This window comes from Sarcophilus harrisii, chromosome 1, assembly GCF_902635505.1.
Source record: "Sarcophilus harrisii chromosome 1, mSarHar1.11, whole genome shotgun sequence".
NCBI lineage: Eukaryota > Metazoa > Chordata > Mammalia > Dasyuromorphia > Dasyuridae > Sarcophilus > Sarcophilus harrisii.
Window position 1 is genome coordinate 340005240 of NC_045426.1, and position 24174 is coordinate 340029413.

General features: G+C 36.3%; 1 protein-coding gene across 2 annotated transcripts in view; it reads left to right on the forward strand.

Annotated features, from left to right (window-relative positions):
- Window positions 1-9183: 9183 nt before the first annotated feature.
- RAB40C (RAB40C, member RAS oncogene family) overlaps window positions 9184-24174 on the forward strand; it is a 57586-nt gene continuing 42595 nt past the window's right edge. Inside the window, exons 1-2 of one of the 2 annotated variants that reach the window (XM_031945717.1) lie at window positions 9184-9205; window positions 10524-10890. In XM_031945717.1, coding sequence (XP_031801577.1) covers window positions 10737-10890 — 154 coding nt within the window. In that variant the 5' untranslated portion in view covers window positions 9184-9205; window positions 10524-10736. Of the gene's footprint in view, window positions 9206-9371; window positions 9733-10523; window positions 10891-24174 lie in introns of those variants that run through there. The other variant, XM_031945716.1, reaches the window with a different exon arrangement.

Here is a 24174-nt window from a genome sequence, read left to right on the forward strand (position 1 = left end):
TCAGTTCATTACTGCTCCATTGGAAATGATTTGGTTGATCTCGTCAGCATTCATTTTTGTAAGATTTTGTGTTCCAAATTTTTCTCCCTCTCTCCTTTATACCCTTTCCCCAAGTCAGCAAGCAATCTGATGTAGGTTAAAAATGTACAATTCTTTTAAATATATTTCCATATTTGTCATGTTGTGAAAGAAAAAATAAGACCAAGGTGAGGGGAGGGGAATCATGAGAAAGGAAAAAAAAAACAAACAAAAAAGATGAAAATACTATGCTTCCATCCACATTCAGTCTCCACAGTTCTCTCTCTGCATACTGATGGTACTTTCTATCCCAAGTCTATTGAAATAATCTTGAATCAATGCATTGCTGAGAAGAGTCAATTCCATCACAATTTATTGTCACAACATTTTGTTACTGTAGATAGTGTTTTCTTGGTTCTGCTCACTTCATGTAAGTCTTTCCAGTCTTTTCTGAAATCAGCCTGCTCATCATCTCTTATAGAACAATAATATTCCCTTATATTCATTCATATACCATAACTTATTCAGCCATTTTCCAAATGATGGGAATTCACTCAATTTTCAGTTCATGAATATAATTAAATCTTAATGACTTACTGATAAATCAAAATTAACAATAATACCACAGATATTCACATATTAAAACAAATGCATGATAATACAAAATAATTCACACAGAACCTGGACTATACTTTCCAACAATGTACTCTGTATTTCTGGGAGTAGATACACACTTGAAGTAAAATCTATGTCTCCTGGATAACTCATAACTTTGGGATTATAAATTTTGATATCTTCTATCTCAGGAACTATCCATATAAATTCCTTAATAAATCTACCTTCTGTATTTGATAGATGCTTCTTTTGTTGGGTTGAGTTAATTCATGTTTTACTTAACTTGCACCTCACTGCAAGCAGCAGAGTAATTCTACTGATTCTTTGCTTCCAAGCTCTTCCTTTCTTATCTGGATTTATTCAATAGCAATTATAGTATCCATCACTTTAGCTTTAAGTTCAGCTAATACAGTAATCTGTCCTTTCTCCTTTCTTTTCTTTCCCCCTTTTTCTCTTTATTTTCTCTTTCCCCCTTATATTTCTGGGTTCAGAGTCTGTCTCTGCAAATGATCTCATTTTAGTTTAAGATTAGAAACAAAATTCTTATCTTCTGTTTATAATTAGAAAAATCATATTTGTCCCATAATAATAAAACAATAGTTCTGGTGTCCATATTATTCTAGTGTATTACAATTTGTCATATTCAAAAGTAAGAACTGTCTTAGAACTCAGATTCAGAGTAACTGTTTCTCTTAGAATTATGATCAAATTTACAAGAACAAGAGTCATTTTCCAGTTGATAAACAGTGAAAGGATTTGAAAAGACACTTCTCAAGGAAAGAAACCCAAGCCATGTATAGTCATATAAAAATATTTTGAATCACTATTAGGTAAAAGCAGATTAAAAGAAGTCTGAAGTTCCACCATAACCTATCAGATTAACAAAGTTCACAAAAAAAAAAAAAAGAAAATGACAAATGTAAGAGAGGCTGCAGGAAAGCAAGTACATGGTGAACTCTTGGTGAAACTGTGAATTGGTAGTCATTCTGGAAAGCATTTTGAAACCACAGAGAAAAGTTACTAAGTTACTAAGTTGTGCTCTTTGACCCAGAAATATCACTACAAGACCTATTAAAAGATAAAAGAAAAAATAACTACATCAACTCTTTTTGTAGTCACAAACAAATAGAAATTAAGGAAAAGCCTATTAATTGGGAGTTGGTTGAATAAATTATGGTAAATGAATGCAAAACTATTAAGCTTCAAGAAATGATGAAAGAGAAGTTTTCAGGAGAAACCTGGTAAGACTTGTATGAAATAATAAAGTCTGAAGTGAAAAGAACCAAAATGAACAATTCTGAAAGACTTATGATCAGTGTAGAGACCATTTATGATTCCAGAGGCCAATGAAGAAGAATGTTACCTATCTACTGAAAAAAACAGTGATATATTAATGAGCAGAATAAGAGACACATTTTTGCACATGGCCACATGGGAATTTGTTTTGCTTGACTATGTTTATGTTACAAAAATTTGTTCTTTTGGATGTAGAAGGAAAAGATAGGCTGGGAAAAAAATGCTTGATAATTGAGGGCAGGGAATTAAAAAAAGAGAGAGAGAGAGATGACTAGACCTATGTCCCTAGACAAATGAAATTTCAAAGCAAACAAATCAGCAACTAATTTTTTCAGAAGTATAATTATATGTGAAGTGTTTCTCCACCACTGGTAAAGGCTCTCACATCACCTCCTACCTGAGCTATTGCAATGATTGCTTTCTGGACTTTCTGGCTCACTTTACTCTGCATCTGGTCTGGCTTGCTTCTCTGGCAGGTTTCAACTTGACAAAACAAGCAAATTAAATTAAAGCTTCCAAATTAAACTCATCACCTCTAATCTCATCATTGCTAACTCAAGCCCTACCACCACCTCCCTCAGCCTCCTTTTCCCTCAGTTTGAATGATGAAAGGTGGAATAACAAACTACTCTCAATGTCTTCTTTTGTAGAGAGGAGAAACTGAGCTTTTCATAAGCTGCTTGCAAGCAGAAAATATCTTTTTATTAATTGTACTCTCAGTGTTTAGTGAAGTTCCTGGCACTTCACTTAATTAATGTTTATTAGATTGGTTTGGATTAGATAGTTTCCCTGCCACAAGTCTCTCCCCAAGTCAGTTTATCCTCTACTTGGCTCTCAAAATGATCTTACAAAAGTATTATTTTGACTGGAAATTCAGTGGATGCCCATCAGTTAGAGAATGGCTGAATAAGTTATGGCATATAAGTGTAATGGAATATTATTGTTCTATAAGAAATGATGAGCAGGCTGGTTTCAGAAAAACCTGGAAAGACTTAGATGAACTGATGCTAAGTGAAGTGAGTGGAACCAAGAGAACATTGTAGGGGCAGCTGGGTGGTATAGTGGATAGAACACCAGCCCTGAAGTCAGGAGGACCTGAGTTCAAATTTTACCTCAGACATTTAACATCTCCTAGCTGTGTAACCCTGGGCAAGTCACTTAACCCCAATTGTCTCAGTAAAAAAAAAAAATAAATAAAAAAAAAAGAAGAAGAAGAAAGAAAGAAAATGAGGTGTAAATATGGCTCAACTTCCTGGATCTGTTTCAAAATTAAAGTTTCCTTCCTGGAAGGACAACAGCCAATCGCTGCCTGAAGATTGGCTGAATCCCTAGAGTTCAATGGTCCTTAAAAAACTAGCCAGCTCAGTCTGAGTAGGAGTCAGAAGTTTAAAAAAGAGGCCAATGTGTTCTTACACATTCTTACAATTGCTTCTTAGCAATTGCTTTGTGAGGTAAGGGGGGAATTTTTATTCATTTCTTTGAAGCAATTGAGTATGAGGAAGAAGGGAGAGGATAGAGACCTATATTCTTTGGATAGACACAGACAGACATAGACAGGCAGTAATTATGGAAGGAACAGCTTCAAGGAGACTTCTAGCAGCAAAAAATAAGAGTTCACTACTGATTCAAGAGCCTGTTTGTCAAGAATCAAATTTCAGAAAAATCAGATATAAAGAGCCCAGCCCAGCCATCTTCCAGCAGAAATGCTATGCCTTGGGGATGGGGTGGAATTGGTGGTACACAAAGGAAAGCAGACATCTGGTCCCTGTAGTACTAAGGGGATGGGATGTCTTAGGTACATGCGTTTCCAAAAAGCACATCTCATTACTTTGGTACATCAAGAATATGCCAATTCTTTTGTGTATATTATAAGAAAGTGTGCCCTAGGTTTATGGGGAAGAGGGAACTTCTTTTAGGTACTGTTTTTACTGTGCCATATTGATGAGAGCGAAACCAGACAGCCCTGTAAAATTATGTAAAATCACCAACAAAAAGTTATACAAATTTAAAGGGACTTACATTCTCTGGAACTAGGAAGGACTTTCAGAGAATGATTCCTTTCACATACAAACCTAAATGGTCCCACATCCTCTGGAGCCAGGAAGAAGAATATCCAGAGAATATGCCCTTTCTTATACAAACTTAAGTAGTCTTGCCTATTCTGTTCTATTGTTCTATCTCTGTATAAAGTAGGCCTTCAGAAAATGTCTCTTTGCAAAAATCACTTCTCTCTTGAGAATGAAAATTGCCCATCAAGAGCGTTATTTTGGTGTCTAACAATAAAAGCCTTTTTTATCACAGCCTTTTGAGTAAGCGAATTTCCTTCGCAGAGCCCACCCATACCTTGGTGCCACAAGACCCTATTCTCCTCAGTATTAGTAAATGTCTTTACTTTGAATCATTTATACATAGTTTAGTATAGATAGTGATAGAGTTTATTTATTCCCCCATTTTAAACCATGCATATGTACACACATATTTATGTATTATTCGATAGGGATAAAATGACAAAAATGAAACAGCTCTCAAGAAACTTACATTCTAATAGGATACAACTTATACACAGATAAACAAATACCACACACACATCATACATATACATATGTTATTTGATTGATTCTCAAAGCAATACTGTGAGACAGGTGTTTATATTTTTATCATTCTCATTTTACAGAAGAGGAAATGGGCTCCTGGGGTTTAAGTGATTTATCCATAGCCATACAGTTAATGAGTGTTGGAATGGAAATTTGAAACCAGATCTTCTTGACTTCAAGTTCAGTGCTCTAGCAGACATTTGTGAAAATAGTTTATAAAAGCTTTTGAAGAAAAATGTCTTCAGGAAGGCAGTCATTGGCTCAGACTACCTCTCCCCATCCTATAAGTTGTCTTTGAAAGCCTACCTCAATTCAATCCAACATTTTAAAGTGCCCTATTTAATGCAAGAAACTGCTATGCTCTGTCAATAGCAAAACAAAATCTAAGTCCCTGTCTTGTTCTGAAAAAGCTTATAATTTCATGGGGGCAGAAGGAGCGGGAGAGGGGAACAGAAGGGCAATATCCAAAATAATGACATTAGGGCAAAGGAGAGGTTCAGGCAAAATGCTGAGAAATTTGGTGGAGAATCTCCTTTTTTGAGGAGGTGGACTTGCAAGAAGGGGAAGCCTTCATGAAGATGACTTCTTTTAGGAAGCCTGGAACTGATCTAGTGAAGTTACAATATCTCCCAACTTCATTCTATCTAAATATATTTCAATTCATCTATTGCTCCAATAATGCACTTTGCCTTATATTTCTCCTTTGTTCATGATTTAATTCTTAGTTTATTATTTCGATTTTTTGCAGTTAATTTATATTGAAAAAGACCATTTTTAAAATGTTTGTATTCCCCTTCCCCTTTAACAAGTAGGCATCCCCACCACATAGTACATTCACTTTGCCTGAAGGAGCCACTTAATGAAGTCTATAAAATTACTAGTTAGACTACTAAGATCTAGCTCTGGCTGTGTCTCAGATTCAAGGTGTGACCTAAGGCAAACCACTTATCCTTAGTTATATATTTGTATAATGGAAAGATCAGTTGCCTCTTTACCGCCCCACAGAAAAGTTCTGAAAAATAATGAGGCCCAGTGCTTTGAACTCTCTGAAGGAGGGAACTAGGCTGTTATTACTCTTAATCAAGCATTGAACCCTTTTGGTAAAGGTAATTCACTGGGGAAAGCAAAAATCCCTTTTAAAGTTTTCATTTATATATTTTTTGTTGTTGAAACATTTTTATTTAAAGAAACAGCTCTGCTACTTACTTATCTTTATGACTTTGGACAAATCACTTAATCTAAACCTCAGCTTTTCACTTATACTACCTACCTCAATGGTTGTGAAGAATATACTTTATAAACTAGAAAAGGGTTAAATAAAGAGCCATTTGTAATGTTTAGAAGTCCAAACTATGGATTAAAGTCACTTATTTACTATAAATCTTACTGTTTTTAAAGCCCTTAGGGCAAAGTTCCCGCCAGAATCCAGCAAAGGTATTTGTCATATTCTAAAATTCATAGGGGACAGCAGAATCATAGAAGTTGACCCTCAAGACATACTCCACCTTTTTCTTCATCTTATTATATATATAATATAACTATATATATATATATATATAATATAACCTATTGAAATATCCTTTGGGTTGGTCTTCCTGCCCCAAGTCTTTTTTTTTTTTTTTTTAATTATTATTATTTTCCTCAGTTACATGTAAAATTTTTTCTTTGTTATACATGTGCATTCATTTTTTACATATTTCCATATGTATCATGTTGGGAGAGAAAAATTCGAACAAAAGGGAAAAACCACAAGGAAAATAGTACCTGTTGACCAACAGTCTCCATAGTTCTCATTCTGGATGTGGATGGCATTTTCCATCCAAAGTTTATTGGGAATGCCTTAGTGGACCAAGTGTATCATAGTACACAGCAACAAGAAGACTGTATTGATCAACTATGTTTTCCATCAGGTCATGTAAATCTTTCTCAGACTTTCTTAAATCAGCCTGTTGATAATTTTTTTTCCCCTGAGGCAATTGGCGTTAAGTGACTTGCCCAGAGTCACAGAGCTAGGAAGTGTGTCTGAGGTCAAATTTGAACTCAGATCCTCCTGACCATCATTTTTTATAGAACAATAATATTCCATTAATTTCATATATACCATAACTTATTCAGCCACTCGCCAATTGATGAGGAGCTATTCATTTTCCAATTCTTTGCCATAACAAAAATTGTTCCTACAAACATTTTTGCACATATGGGTTCTTTTCCATCTTTTATAATTTCTTAAAGATACAAACCCAGTAGTCTTCCTTAAGTCTTTCTCTACTCCAGTTTGCCCTCCATTCCACCCAACTACCAAAATGATCTTCCTTTAAAAAGGCAGCTGAAGGATGATTTCAGAGAGGCCTGGAGAGACTTACATGAACTAATTCTAAGTGAAATAAGTAAAACCAGGAGATCATTATACAGAGCAACAACAAGATTATAAGATGATCAATTCTGAAGGACATGGCTCTCTTCAACAATGCGATGATTCGAGAGCCATTTACACCCAGAGAGAACTGTGGGAATTGAGTGTGGTTCACAACATAACATTTTCACTCTTTTTGTTGTTGTTTGCTTGCATTTTATTTTGCTTCTCTTTCTATTTTTTTTTTATTGGTTTGATTTTTCTTGTGCCACCGTTTAATGGTATAAATATGTATGCATATATTGGATTTAACATACATTTTTACCATGTTTAACATGTATTGGACTACTTGCCAACTAGGGGAGGGTGTAGGGGAAGGGGGGAAAATTGGAACACAGGGTTTTTCAAGGGCTAAAGTTGAAGAATTGTCTTCGTATATGTTTTGAAAAATAAAAAGCTTTAATTAAAAAAAAAAAGGCAGCTGACTGTTAACACCTCGACCCTTCCGCCTCTACTCAATAAACTCCAATGGATCTTTGTAATTTCTTGGATCAAATATAAAATGATCTATTTGGCTTTCAAAGCCCTTAATAACCTGGCCCTTTCTTGCCTTTCCAGTTTTCTGACACTCCTTTCCACACCTGGGAGCTGACAGGACTAGAACCTCTGTCTCCCTACTTGGCATATTTTCATAGGCGGTTCCTCAAGCCTGGAATTCTCTTCCTTTCTCTATCTCTAGCTTCCCTCAAGTCCCAGCTAAAATCTCATTTTCTGCAAGCAATCAGTCTTTCCTGATACCTTTTAGAAAGCTGATGTTTCTCCTCTGAGATTACCTCCAATATACCTTGTAGATAGTTGTTTGCAGGTTGCTTCCTCCACCACAATGTGACCTCCCTGAGGAAAGGGGATTTTTTCTTTCTTTGCATCCTCCAGCACTTATTACGATTACTGACACATAAATGCTAGTTGACTTAATTCCACTTCTCATTATCTTTACTCCAACCCCAGAGCTGTGACTGACATTCAATTGAAAGGATAAGACTAAGTATGATCTCAGACACATCATTTCCTCTCTTCAGAGATCATTTATTTTAGCGTTCAAAATAAAAGGACTAGACTAGATGATTTCTTAGGTACTAAGGCTTTCTGTGTTGGGTTGCCTTTCTTTGTTCCCGATACCTGGAAAGCACATCACACAGACCTGCTTCAATCCCTGCTTCTGCTACTCCCACCACCTGGAATTCAGCCACACACCCACCCACCTCCCAAAGCCTCATTTCGAGAATTCCTTCCTGGACCAATAATCTCTTCAGTTCCCCTCCGCCTTGGGCTTTTCTCAGAATTTGAATACGTTGATGTCAACCTCACCCCACCTAAGCAAGGTTGTTTATGTGGTTTAAAATCTGGTCACTTCTATTGATCAATTTCTTTTTTTTGCACCTAGAAACCGTTGTCAATTTTATTTAACCTTTTTTTTATACAGGCGCTAATAAAAAGGCTCTCGCACAGCAGTTCAGTGAGTTATTCCAGAAGAATGCATGCTGTTACAAATGAGAGGTAGAAACACTGTATTAAAGACCTAAAAATACAAACATTATATAAATAAACGTTTATTGATCAATTTCTGCCTTAATGCATTTTCCCCTGCTGACTATCTCCAATGTATTCTATTTCTTGCTGGTAAACAGGTGATTGCATAGTTCCTTGAGAGCAGTCTTGTATCACCCTCAAATACTTAGCCTAACGCGAGGCACATAGTAGGAGATTAATGCATGATTTATGACTGATGGCTATTGATTTCTTCCTTTGCATCTTGCTCCTTTAAAGCTGGGGTCTCTCACCTCAGCAATCCTGGATTAGAGGAGGTGCCCTCTCCCAGAAGACCTCATGAGGCCTACTCCAGGATAGGGGTTGATTCTCCCTCTTCACCCAACTAATTCCTCAGAGTTGCCCTCTAGGTTTGCAAGACCACTCTCCGGCTCTCCGCCCCTTCTATTTACCTCTTCTCCACAGCGCATAAGCAGATCCCGGAAGTCCCGCCGCACGGAACTTCTGTGAAGGCCGATTGGTCAGGCCGAGCGCGCGGCTTCTGATAGGATGACTGCAAACGACTACAATTCCCACTAAGCAATGCAACTCGCTCTTCTCCGATCCCTCACGAGAAAAAGGAGATTTGACTTTCTGATGGGATCTGTAGTTTCCGGGAAGGGAGGGCGTCTTCCTACGTCGAGAGCCATCCTTCCTCCGCTGGTCGCAGTGGGAAGCTTGAGAAAAAAAAAAAAATCATCCTAAAGCCGCAAGTTTCTGGTTGGTCGCCTCGTCTGAGTGGGTATGGAGAGGGAGGAGCATACTGAGTAGGTTGGGCGGGAGCGGGCGGCTTGTGATGGAGGGGTCGGCAAGCCAATGGCTCGTGGAGGGCGGGTGGCGAGCGACCAATCGGGGTTTCTAGAAGGCGGAGCCTAGAGCCTGTGGGCGAGAGCTGGCCGAGGAGAGGGGCGGGGCGGCGAGTCTCTGTGGCAGTGGGTGCTGGAAGCGGAGGCCGCCCTGGAACAGCCTCTTCGCTGCTTTTAAACCGGCTCCTAAGTCGGCCTGGAGATATCTCGTCCAGCCTTCCCCGGGTGCCTCGTCCTCCCTGGCCCCTTCCTGGCGGGATCCCCTCCCTCGTCGTCCTTCCTGCCGTGAGGGGGCGGCCCCCACCCAGTCAGCCCGCGCTCGGCCCCGGGCTTGCGTTGGGGCGGCGGCCGCCCGGGGAGGGAAGGAAGCCGGCGCGGGCCTGAGAGGAGGTGGCGACATCAGCGGTGGGCCTGGCCGGGTCGGTCCGGACCGTGCCTCGGGGGCTCTCCTGAGGAGGAGCAGGTGCGTCTGGGCCGAGGCAACCTTCCTGACCCCTCTGCCGCCGACCCGCCTCGGGGAAAAGAGCTCGGGAGCCGCCCCCATCCCCCATCCCGTAGCTACCCCCCTCCCCCGCCAGCTCGCGGGCTCCTTCCGCTCCCCTACTACCTCGAGTTCTAGGGTCTCGGGGCTCTGGAGGAAGGGACCTGCGGCGGATGGAGGGGAATCGCTGAGGTGGGGTGGGGATGAACAATGAACCGGGAGGTGGGGGGGGGCACAGCTGCGGGAAGATGGGCGTGAATTTAAATTATCTACTAAATCGATCGCTGAGACCAAATCTCAGTAGATCCCGTGTCTTTGTATTAGAGGATCCCCCTTCCCCCCCCAAAAAACTAAAGGAAGCAAAGATCCGAGAGTGAGGGAAGAGGGAACCTTATAAAAGTGTAAAGAAGGTGGGTAGGATCTATCTAGTAATGGTTTGGATTGTTTCTTCCCAGATGTTCTAGACTGTTTTTGTTTTGCATAGAGGTATTAACAAGATATTGCTTGTTGTCCTGTTAGAATCATTTCAGGGACTATCCCCTTTTAAGGAGAGAGCAATGAAAGTGAAAACCTGAAATACAGGCTAATAAATTTGACTGCTTTTCTTACCTTGGTTGTGGTCATCTTTACCTCCCTTAACTCCCTGCTTAGCAAAGAGCACTGCAGGTTACACATGGCTCTCGGGCCATGTTTGGGTTTGGTAGTTTGGCAAAACATTTGCGGTGTCTTCTAAAGGAAATCAATAACTTAGTTGGCATTTTCTTTTATTTCAGGATGGAGGAGTGTTTTTACCCGGAAGATCAATGATGGAAGGTGAACTGGACACAGAGTTCCTTTTGAGAGGGTGAATCTTTCCTCGACTTTCACCCTCCCTCTTCAACAACAACAACCCCCTCAGGGGATCATCTCTTGAAGATCAGAAGCTGGAACCTTGCTCTTGTGTCTGTGTGCTGCATGTTTAGTATGCAGATCCTGCCTCTTTGCTAATGAGAGGGAGAATGGGGACCCAGGGCAGCCCTGTGAAGAGCTATGATTATCTGCTCAAATTCCTGCTGGTAGGAGACAGTGATGTTGGAAAGGGAGAAATCCTGGAGAGTCTTCAAGATGGAGCTTCTGAATCCCCCTATGCCTACAGCAATGGTAAGGACTTGAGGAAGGGGGAGGATTAGTCAAACTGCACTGCAGTTGTAATTTGGAAGTATAAAAACAGTTAAATTTAGTTGTGCTCAGGTTACAGCTCCAGATCTTTGTTGTTTATGTAATTTTGAACTATTCAATCTTGGCTTAGATTTTGTTTTGTAGCCATTCAGGAAGCTGCTTTAGCTATCAGGGCCTAGAATTAGCACGTCTTCCTGAGTTTTTTTTTTTTTTTAACCCTTTCTTTCCTAAAGATCAGTTCAAAAGTGAATTTTTGTCCGAATTTGTATCTTAACTCATTAAGCATTAAGCTTGGTAACACAATAGGTGCTTGATGTATATTAACTTTACTTACAACTTTGCCTTCATCACAGACACAGTAGACACTTCCATAATAGACTTTCAGTTCAGGAAAATTACTTTTTATTTTATCTGCTCTATATATGCTGGTAAGGGATGTAAGCAGGGAATCAGTAAAAGCATTTGTTTCCTGCTGTGTACGGACAAATATATTTGTAAAAGACTTCGGGATACCTTGTATAATCAGTCTTCTAAAAGTAGGTCCCATCTAAAGCTTTTCTTTTATACATTAATACAAGCTTAATCTGTCTACCTCCTGCTAAATCAAGCTTTATAATGGAAACTGTGACAGACCATTTATCATGGTTTTGAAGACTATAATTAAGAACTGACAATTGGTACTGCCTTTTTCTTTCATCCCTTCACAGTAGTTAAAATGTTATACTCAAGAAGGGTATGGGTCCATGGTAATTTGCAATCTGTTTCCATCTTTTTCATTTTAAAGTAAGGTCCTAAACCTTGAAGAGAGATTAAATACAACTAGAGTCTGGAGCAAACTACATTCTTGAAAATAACAGTTTGGGTCCCTTAAAAGTATTCAGGATATGATATGAAAGTAAATTTTGCTGTAAGTATTCTTTTGGGTAGCAAAAGGTGAGTTTTTGAGTCTCATATTAAACATGATATTGTACCTGTCCAGTGGATTTCTAGATTCTAAAAAGTTGGGTTCAAGGAACTTAAGGAAAAAAAGGAGAATGGTTAGAAATTTGTGAAGGGGTATGAGTATGTCAGATGGAATTTCGTCTTGTGTCAGTCATTTGATTGTGGCCCAGGTTCCATGGTAGCATTATTGTCGTCCATTAGTTAGGGTCATATGACATGATTGTACCAGAGTGTAGAATTGGTTATCAGCATATTGTTGTTGGGTGTTTTTTGATACAGATGACAGATGGATGCTGACAAACTGTTCCATCAGGTGTGAAAATACTTAGTGTTCAGGAAATCAGCCTGCTGTGCCTTGAATAAAACGCCTTCCTTTCGTGGTATTTTTAGCACTCTTTTTAAACAAGATTTCAGGACTAGGAAATGTTTAAATGAAATTTGGTCTTATGGAAAGATTTCAAATCAATGTGAATTAGAATTGTGACTTTACTGAATTTGGGCGAATTACTTATTGTAGGTGCTCTTAAATTCCTTTCAGCCCTAAATTTTATGAGTAAGTTCATTAATTCAGTCAATGCTTGTCCTCCCTGTTAATTTAAGTATTTTAAAATACTCAGTAAAACCCTGTTAACATGCTCAGTGAAAGCCAAAGTAACCACTAATACCTGGAGTGGGTACATTAAATTCCCAATGATTCTTCGATTATATTGACTTAGTTTAAAAGTCATTATTGAATCTTTCCAAATGTTGAGTTTTTGTGTGTTTTAAAAATACCATTTTATTGAAAAAAAAAGTCCTGCTTTTTCTAACCTACCTTTTTTCTTAATTTTGTTTCTTGAGATTTTTATGAACAGTGGCATTGACTATATGTTAATTTGTCGGCCTTTAAATAACAGATTATATTGCCTACTAGGTCTTTATTTCTTTATTTGTAGTAGTAATCAGTGTTTTGGGATTGATTGTACTGGAGCTAAATATCCCTCTGCAGCAACAGATTTCCTCTAAAGAGTTTCCAGAAAATGTATTTTTAAACCTATCCTGGAGGAAACAGTTTGGAAGATAAGAAGGGAAATCATTTTTTTCTGATTTAATCAGCATAAGTTTTTGTTTTTTTAGGTGAGAGAAATAAATATTAAGACTACTGAAAAGCTCTTCAGAAAGCTTAGGAGAGTCTCAATTGGGATTGGTAGTTCATGATATTAATTGATCAATTAAAATGTATATTTATGATATGATCTTCATGTTCATAGGTGATGCTCCTGATTCAGATAGTAATGTTTATGCTTTTAAGTTTTTTCCCAGCGGTGGTGAAGGGTTTTACTGAACTATTTATAATGATCAGGGCTTAGAAAGTCGATGATAGAAAGTCAATTATATGATAAGTGCTCCCAAGTTTTCTTTCTGGCTATAGGGTCAAGATAATAGAATCTTGGCAGTATTCGAAAGTTAAGAGTTCACACATTCCGACCGGAGCATGTATCTTCCTTGCAGCATATTGTTTTTTTATTTATGAATAAGACCCTCAATGTTAGCTTCATGAGTAACATGCTGTAGCTTTAGAACTAAGTAGATTTGACAGCATTTTCAGTCTTGAATCATCCAGCCTTCCTCATTTGTCTTTTTTGTTTACATTGTAAGCCTAATTACCACACTTCCTATGAAACCCTAAACTGAAATGTGGAAGGGATCTTGTGTAAAATTTACAGATCTGCCTGCCCAGACTAATAGTAAGGGACAAAAAAAGTAAATGTTTTCAATAATTTCCAACAGAAAGTTGCCTTTATTAGAAAAGGTAAAAAAGGCTTGCTGTGTTGCAATGATGACTATTTTGTGGGTGGATAGCATGTTTAATGTTGGTCTCCTTGTTGGCACATACCAGAAAAGACATATATATATGTCATGAGCTTCACTGAACTGGGTGAAAAGTATAGTATAGAGCAACTGATTCTGCTGTTGGTATTATTTAAGCAATTCTTTAGAAAAAATAGAAGCCCTAGGTTTGATGTATTCCAGTCCAGTAAGGATGTCTGCTTTATATTTTGTTGTCTTTTAGCTGTCTGTCTGGAAGCATGGCAACAGTCTAATTCTAGTTTCACGCAAGATGACTGGCTGTCTTTGAGAGAGGTGTACCATACTGTTGTGAATATAGGCCACACCTTTTCTTCAAATTAGGCTTGTGAAAAACCTTGAGAGTCACTTATCATTTTTCTGTGTATATGTAGTTTTTCAAAGAGATTCTGTATAGAGGTATGGTTTCTATTAAGGCATGGCTTTTATTTGGATCACTATGACCTTTTTTTTTAGGAAGCCTTCTTATTTCCTTGTTACCTTATTTAGAGGTGCTTGTTTATGGTGCTTTCTCTCTTTTGTCATTGACTGAATAACTGAGTGGGGTGAGAATTTGTTCAGTATTATATTGTATTTCTTTTCCCTTATCTATTGAAGATAGATCATATGTTGTAATAGTAACATTGTCTAATACTCTTAAACATGTGACTCAGCAAATCACTTGAATCGTTCTAAGCTTCACTTTTATTATGTGTAAAATGTAATAATGCATGTGATAGAATCACAACAGGATTGTTTTGAGATGGAAATGAAATAACATATGTAGAGTGTAGATTTTTAAACCATAAAGTTTTATACTGCTGATCCCAGAAGTATTAAAAGTTATGAAGTGATAGAAAATTGTGGAGAAAAGAACCTGAATTTCCTATTCCTCTGAACACTTATTTCTTCAGAATTACTGTAATTGCTTCATTGCCATCAGAACAGTTAAGAGTGAGCAGGGGAAGAAAGCTGATTATATACTTGTAGGTTTCTTTTTTTGGTGTGTAAACATAATAGGGTGCCCTCCCACCTGGAGAGCAAAAGGCAACCAGGAAAGTAGAAAGGTTGTTGTTGACTTCTTTGAAAGGTGTGGCAAATAGTACTGCTGTCTGAAACCAATCCTTTTTCTTTTATTGAAGTCAGATAACTTTTAAAAATTGAACCTTGTCAAGCTTGTTCACTCAGACAGGTAGATATGCAGGCATGTTTTGATTTTGTTGCTTCACAAATGCATGAGTCACTTTGATCATCCTTTTTAGAACCTGATGCAATGACAGTGCAAATAGGGGGTCTGTTATCTAGGTAAAGTTGGAGAATAAAGTTGTTGTTGTTGTTTTAATAGTAAGTTTTATTTTTCAAAATACATGCAAAGATAGTTTTCAACATTCACCCTTGCAAAACCTTGTATTCCAATTTTTCCTCCCTCTCTTCCCCATTTGCTCTTCCAACCCAGATAGCAAATAATCCTATATTGGTCAAACATGTGCAAGAGAATAATTTTTTTAATGGGAACTTATGAAATGGCTTAGTAGAAAGAAACTAAGGGAGCCAGCTCTGCCCAAATGTTTTTTAACAGAACAGAATTACTATTCATTTCAATACTCTACCACTATATAAACATACACACACACACCAAAAAAAGAAAAAAAAATGTTGAAAACTCCCCTACTACTACTAAGCCAGCCTGTTCCAAAGTCCTGAGCCTTTGTAACCCTGCCAGTTCTAGCCCTGGTGCTGAGAGAAGGTAAGTAACTTTTCCAGAGCCACAAACTATTACTATTTAAAATGAAATTCAAACTCAGGTTATCTAGACTCCATTGTACCACCTCACCACCTGAATCAGAAGGAATCTGGCTCCAGTACTAGTATAGAGCGTGAACAAAGTTTCTGAAAATCTCTTCCACCCTTCTGTAGTTCTACCTTATACTTAATCACAGTCAATAGGTTTACTTCTTTTATTGGTTTTTCTATTTCACTTTGAAGCATTGATAGAATGGTACATTGGGAAGAGCTATAGCCCTAGAATCAGAGGGTTTGGATTCAAATCCTACATCTGACATTGCTTCTGTCATCCTTGACAAATCCCTTTATTTCCTTGGGTATTGTTTTTTTCAACATTAAAAGTGAGGGGGATGGGCTCTTAGCTTCTCCGGTCCTTTCCAGTTCTGATCTTATTATATAATGAAAATAAAGGTTAGAAAAACCTATGGAAACTGAGCAGAGGGAAGTAAGCAGTCTTAAGAAAACAATACATGAATTAAAATGGAAATGGAAAGGACAACACTTGGGGGAAAAAAAGTAAATGTAACAAAATTATAAAATTCAAGCTGGACTCATTTATATAAAAGGACACCCCAAGTTCAGGCCCACAGTTTTCAGATTTTTTTTCAATGTATTGGTCAATTTGCTGATTTTTTTTCCCCCCTGTAAAAATTACTATTTGTAATATGGGATGACTTTCCAGGAGGGGAAAGAATATTTGAGATGACAGTGATGATATAAAAACCCAAAGCTATTAATAAAGACATTTTTTTTTTTAAATTAAAGGGATCAGGATAAGACTAATTCAGATAAAAATCTGCTATTGAAAAAACTGGTAATTATGAAGTGACATCATTTAAAAACAACAATGAAAGTAGCAAATAATAAAATGATGTAAGCAAAGATCAGTAGATTTTTTTTTAAGTTGAAGGATAAATCTAAGATGTAATGGAACTAAAAAAGCAACTGATTCATGTAATAATAGCAGCTCATATAGTACTTTAAGGTTTGCAGCACTTTACATATATTATGCTAGATAAAATGACAGATTTAGAAGATGGTTAGACAAATTTATCATAATCTGAGATGACACTGAAAAAGAAAACAAGCTAAACGCTGAGAAGCTAATTGGCAGAAACTTTGCCAAGTAAGACTAGATCAAGCAAACAAGTAGAGAGCATATGCATTCAGTTCTATAGGGGAACATATGAGTTCCTAGAAATCACCAAGCCATGGAAAATTGTGTAATAAAGGCCACAGACCTTCTGGAGAAATGGTCTTAAGGGTAAAACACAACATTCAAAACCATCAGTGACACATAAAAATGTAGGAACCTAATAAAAACAGTAGCACAGTTTTATACATAGTTTATATTCAGTGGTTGTGAATACTTAATAAATTGTGTAATAAGTTGGACAGTTTTCTCTGTTCTCTCCATGTTTCTCACAGACAAATCTAGTATAAGCAAATAAAGAATTTTTATTAATTTACATCATTCCCTAATATAAAACTGTCTCAATGGAACAAATTCATTCATTCTAAATAAGCATTGTAGCAGAATCTTCATCTTGATTTCCTGAAACTGTTAAACTATAGAATTACAAAGAGAAAAAAACCTCCAATTATTGAAAGACAAATAATAATTCAAATGTTTAAAATTATCTATTAAAATAATATCAAGATTTTTTTAAAACAAAAATTTGCAAAAATGTGCATGTCTTCAAGACATAAACCTCAGTCTTCACATTTCATGGCCTCAAGGCATGATCATATTGTTTAAAAAATAGTAAGCAATGGTAAACAAAAAGACATATATATAATCCAAATTGACTGGATAAGTTTTTAAACAAAAATAATATTCTTTAAGCTTAATATTAAATAGTTATACTTTAGTTTTAAAATATATTTTCTAATTATAATAGAAACAAGTTAATTTAAGCACTTACAAAAACCATTTTGGGAGGCAATTGTATAAAGGAAAGGATCTGGAATAGAAAGGAGATGGTAATACTGAATGTAAATCCCTATTTATAATGAGGACATTATAATTCAGAGAATTTAAAAGACTGAAGTTTTCCTAAAAATGGAAATGTAGCTTCATTAACTAATTTTTTTTGGTGATTTATTTTTTTTTTCTATTAAATAACTTTTTATTACTAAGAGTTGGTTCTATGAAAAAACCAACAAAATAGACAAACCCTTAGTAAATCTGATTAAAAAAAGGAAAGAGGAAAATCAAATTGTTAGTCTTAAAAATGAAAAGGGATAACTCAATACTAATGAAGAGGAAATTAGAGCAATAATTAGGAATTACTTTGCCCAACTTTATGGCAATAAATTCGACAACTTAAATGAAATGGAAGAATACTTTCAAAAATATAGTTTGCCCAGATTAACAGAGGAAGAAGTAAATATCCTAAAGAGTCCCATCTTAGAAAAAGAAATAGAACAAGCTATTAACCAACTCCCTAAATAACTTTTTATTGACAGAACCTATGCCAGTGCCCTTGCACTCACTTCTATTCCGATTTTTCCCCTCCCTCCCTCCATCCTCTCCCCAAAGATGGCAAGCAGTCCTATACATGTTAAATAGATTACAGTAGATCTTGGATACAATATATGTGTGCAGAACTGAACAGTTTTCTTGTTGCTCAGGGAGAATTGGATTTAGAAGGTATAAATAACCTGGGAAGAACAAAAATGCAAGCAGTTTACATATATTTCCTAGTATTCTTTCTTTGGGTGTAGCTGCTTCTGTCCATCCTTGATCAATTGAAACCAAGTTAGATCTTGTCTTTGTTGAAGAAGTCCGAACTTAACTATTATTCTGGTGAGATGGTTATATGGTGTCTTCATTGAAACAGAAGACAGAGAGCATCTGCAGAAATCTTTCCTTAGAGATGTTTTAAGTCCTATCTTGGAAAGAAAATATCAAGAAAATTTTTTTGTGTCTATAAGTAGGTAGAAGAGTGTTGATTATGATTCTGGAGGGGTTACTAGCTATGGTTGGAGAATAGTTTATGAGAGGACAGAGAACTGTTTTCTTTCAGAATTTTCTGGAAAAAAAAAATGAGTTTAATCTTTATACTGGAAATAAATAATTCTTGAGGGACTGATTGAATGGTGGCACACTGTATTCCAGAAAGAAGGTAAGACTAGTGATAGTATGATCTTTTTCATAGCTAAAAATTTTACAAATATTTTTGTCTTTGTATTATTGTTTACAATAAGTTGTACAGCAAATAACATTTAATATTTAAGCATAGGAGGGAAGACACGGAAACTTTCTATGTAGGTAACATAGGAGTATGGTTAACACCCAGATTCTGTCACGGTGGTATCTCAAAAAGCATAACAGTCCAGACTATTTTCAAGAAATTTGTACTCTATTGTTGGCTCCCTTAGCTCTATTAGATTAGCTCTATGCCTTATTTTACTGGAGGTGGGGTGGGAAGAAAGGCCAAACCTTCCATGCAATTTCCTTTGGTATCCTTATGCCCCTTATTGAGGTACCCTCACCTCCCCCAAATCTATTCTTTTTTCAATTCTCTTTTTAGTGTTGTATTCCATATTGGAATGTAAACTTCTTGAGGGCAGAAACGGTTCTGTTAACTTGCTTATATTTGTAACTTTAGTGTCTGGTACATAGTAAGTATTAAATATTAAATATATTTATTATATATATTATTAAATATATATATATATAAGGGGCCATATCATAGAGTCCTAACACACTGGAGTAGTCAAAATAATCACTGAAACAAGCATAATACAATAATAATCAAAATAAAGAGCCTAGGTTAGGTAATTTCTAAGATTCCTTCCAGTTGTAAAATTTTAGTTCTGATCTGCCCTTCTGTGACTGTGAAGATCAAATGATGTAATAAATATAAAAACACATTATGTACACCATATAATTTTAAAATTATAAGTGCTATATAAGTGAATAATTGTAACCAAAAATCTGTTCATCATATTAGCTCTTTTTCTCTTGGGGATGGGGAGAGGTAGAGAATATTTGTTGTTCAGTTGTTTTGTAATTATACCTAGGAGACATATATACATTTATTATAAACCAATAACAAATTAGTTCTAAAGCAGATGCAAAAGGTAAATTTGCTGGTACAAATGGTTGATCTTGATCCTCTCTGGTTTTAACTATATGAGGACTGTGCTCCAAGAGCATTGTGGAAAATGTGGGCAAAAAAGGATTCGGCAGCTATGAAGCACGGATCAATAAGATGGGGAAAAACATATGGAATGACTGATGTTGGCATATACTTCTACATCCTCAGCCACCTGATAGGCAATTTGAAGTGAATATTCTTGAAACATTTAAATTAAGAAAAAAACCAAAAATCCACCACCACCCAATAAGATGCCAAGTTACCCCTATTTACTCAGATAGATAAGACAGTATTTAAAAAAAAAATCTGCCTGTTACTTGTCACTAAACTTTTTTTCCTCATTTGTAAAATAAAGGGTTGGGAAGTACTTCCAGTTCTAAATCTATGATCCTATGAGCTAAAAAACCATAAAATTTTAAATGACAACTAAATGGAGAATCTTGTTTAGGCAGAAATATATACTTGTACAATCCCTGTTTTGTTCTACAGTTCAGGAATAGATACTGAATAAGTATGGTGTGAAAAAGGTCTGTTTTTGATTCTCAATTCAGAGCTCTTTTCACTGCATGTAGAATTAAATGCTCTATCAAAGAATGGATGACCATCCTTAAAAGATGCGGTAAAGGGATTTTTACTTTGAAAGGGAGACTAAATGAGAGAATATCTTTAGGGTTCCTTCCAGAGTAGAATAATAATAATAATACTCTGTTATTGGTTTAAAAGAAATAATGGAGCTGGGGAAGAGAGACTAGGGGCAATGAGACCAGTTAAGAGGTTACTGCCATAATAAGGTGAAGACACAGACTTAGATGCTGGCTATGGGAGGAAAGGCATTTCAAAATTATGGCTGAATAAATATATCGTTTCTTTGTAAGAATTATCAAAAGTTAAATTGGATAAAAAGAGCATCGTTAAGATAAAAACAGCTTTTAGAAGACTAGCTTCTGAGTTGCAAACATTTACAACTCTAAATTGATTACTAATCATAAACTGTCATAGGTCTAGTAAAAGATCAGTCAAAGATGATCATTTAATTGAGCATTTAGTATGTTTATTTTATTTATTTATTTTTTTTATTTAATAGCCTTTTATTTACAAGTCATATGTATGGGTAACTTTACAGCATTAACAATTGCCAAACCTCTTGTTCCAATTTTTCACCTCTCACCCCCCTGCTCCCTCCCCCAGATGGCAGGATGACCAGTAGATGTTAAGTACATTAAAATATAAATTAGATACATAATAAGTATACATGACCAAAACGTTATTTTGCTGTACAAAAAGAGTCAGACTCTGAAATATTGTACAATCAGCTTGTGAAGGAAATAAAAAATGCAGGTGGGCATAAATATAGGGATTGGGAATTCAATGTAATGGTTTTTAGTCATCTCCCAGTGTTCTTTCTCTGGGCTTAGCTGGTTAAGTTCATTACTGCTCCATTGGAAATGATTTGGTTGATCTTGTTGCTGAGGATGGCCAGGTCCATCAGAACTGGTCATCATATAGTATTGTTTGTTGAAGTATATAATGATCTCCTGGTCCTGCTCATTTCACTCGGCATCAGTTCGTGTAAGTCTCTCCTTTCTGAGGCCTTTCTGAAATCATCCATTCAGTATGTTTAAAGCCTGTTTTAGATGTTGTGGACTAACATCAAGGGAAAAGACTCCCATCTCTGTCCTTATTGAGTTTATAATCTAGTGGAAGAAAAAAAAAGAAACCCAAATAAAAACCACAATGAAATTACATTTTTAAAAAAGGCAAATTATATTTTGTGCAGACTAATAAATGGCATATGCCATCTATCTCTTGTCTTTCACTCTCACCTCATCACTGGCTTACCTTTTCTAGTCATATATTTCCTTAATTAGCTTTCATGTGTCACTTCTTGAACATGTCATTATTAGAATGATACTGCAGCCTGTTCTCTCCCCTACCCACATAACCCATTCATTGCTCTTTCATTACCCAGTAATTTAGATTCCTTGGCATTTTGTGGTATATTCCAGATTTATCAACCATATATAATTTGGCCAGAGAACATTTATATTGAAAAGATGTCTGAATCAAGGCAGAGATACTTGGGAAGTAATTCCACTCCACTTGATAAGGGAAGCCCAAAGCTTCTCAGACTGGTAAAAAGTTGAAACCATGCCTGGGACTGCATCTTTGGACAACACAATGAACAAGATAATATCAACAGGAGGGCAGTCAGGGTGGTGACATGTTGAGACCATGCCACATGAATTTTAATTGAAGGAACTAGGGATATTTAGCCTGAAGAAGAGATTTAAGGAAATGTGTTTTATCCTTAACATTTGAAGGAACAAAAATGGATTAGACTGTTTTTGCTGGACTCCCTAAGATAGAGTAAGAAACAATGGGTGGAAATTTAAGAGAAGACAGATTTTATGTTCATCTAATGTAAAGTCTTAAGAATTGTAATACAGAATACAGAATGGCTACCTTGGGAGGTAGTAGGTTCTGTCATTGGATCTTTTAGCAAAAGTGGGATGAACCTTTGAGGGATATGTTGTAAGAAAGATTTTTGTTGGAGTGTGAGATGGACTATATATCCTGAAATTTTTTAACCCTTAGTCTATAATTCTGTGAACCTTGTCTTGTATAAATAGCTCTTGAATTTAGAGTGGGTTTTTCTTTTAAAAGGCTCACTGTATTGGTGGTGTTTTTGCCTAACTGCTTTACTACTTTTACAAAAAAGGGCTCAATTTAAGGGAGAGCAGGGAGCCAAGAAGTCCGTGTCTGAGAATTACTGTTATATAAAAACAAAAAATACCATAAAAATTTATTTTTTTAAAAAAAGAAAAGTTCAAAATCATGTTCAATTTCCTATTTTCATTGCAATAATGTTATCGTGAGGGATAATGTTTCTGATCACAGTTCTTTTTTTCAGAATTTGAGTACAAATTCTATATTAAATTAACTACTTGAACAGTTATAAATAATGTAACAATATAATCTAGCAAAGAGTATATAGATTAGAAAAACGGAACATTAATGAATCAATAAATTTGAGATAACCTTAAAGGGGGTATGTGTAAATTGGATGCATAGTGGTAGGGCAAGCAATTTTATATTGTGAAATGGCCTTTGTGACTAATGAATAGCCAGATTCACTCACTTTTCTCTAGGAAATGAATTGTGTTGAGATTTGGGAGCCATAATGACTCATAGGAAAGAAACTCTGCAGAGTAAGGAGATACCTTTTGTTTGGATACTTCCTTTTGTAAAACATGTGCTTGTGAATCTCCTATGACTTGGATTATCTGTATTGGATATGTATTCTCTGTAGCAGAATACTAAATTGTGACATAGCCATCATCATACTAATTTGGAAGACTTTACTCATTTTTCAAATAAAGAAACTAAGGCCTGAGAATTTAACAAAAAAAAGATGATTATTGTGAAACCTATGAGTTTTATGTATTCCTTTTTATTTTTTAAGTAAATTTGTCTCAATTTGGCGGGTTCTAAAACTGTTGTGTTCTCCTATTGTTGGAATCCTAGTGTCAACTCAACTTGAAACAAGGTGAAAACTCAAGGGTGATGTTAGAATCCTGGTGTTAACTCAATAGAATTGATACCGTGCTTATTGGTTCACACCTTAAAGCAAATCCTTACAAGGTGATAAGTTGCTAATACTGATGGAAACAATGCTTGTGTTCATACCTTTAGAGAGGTATCATAAGTATCTAAGTACTCAATGGAGTTCACACTTTTGGGAGAGTTCAGGGCTTAGTATGAGATCGGAATTCACACCTCCCTTAGGGCCAGAGAGCACCCTGGGAGATAACCCATAATCCCTCTCTCTCAGAAGAGATCCTATATAAGAAACAGACAGAGGCTCTCGAGGAGTTGAGCTGAAAACACTGAGTTCAGCTGAATTAGATTGAAGAAGGGAGCCTCCGTCAGTTCAGCAGAAGCCCACTCTCTCCTGTACTGTTTATTTTTTTCATTGACATATTTTTTCGTGTGTGTGTATGTATGTGTGAAATTGTTATCATTTACCCTTTCCCTTCATTTTCCCTTTCTTTCTTCTCCCAGATACTTCCCTCTTTGTAACAAGTTTGAGTAATCATACAAAACAAATCCATACTTTGTTTTGAAATGCTATCTTTGGTCTTCAGGAATTGTGACCAGTTATTTCATTGATCAGAGCCAGCCAAGTCTTTCACAGTTGTTTGTCTTTCCAATGTTATTGTTATTATAAATTTTCCTTCTGCTTCTACTCCACACACTTCAGTTCACATAAGTCTTCAAGTTTCTCTGAAACTATCCTTTTCAAAATTTCATATGGTATAACCCATTGCTCTCATGCCATAATTGTTTAGCTAGGTTTTCTAGGAAATGGATATTCATTTATTTAATAGCTTCCATTTATTTGCCACTATAAAAAAATTCTGCTGGGGAGGTAAAGGAAAATTAATGGGAAAAGGGAGATGGGAAGGACAGGCAATCAAGCAAATAAAGCCCTAGTGACTCACTTTTGGCCCTGGTAATTAATTTGCAGTCAGTTGGTGTTTTGATTTTTTTTTTTCTTCATACTTCGTTAAAGAGTGGGAAATAGCTCTGAGTTAATTGTATATGG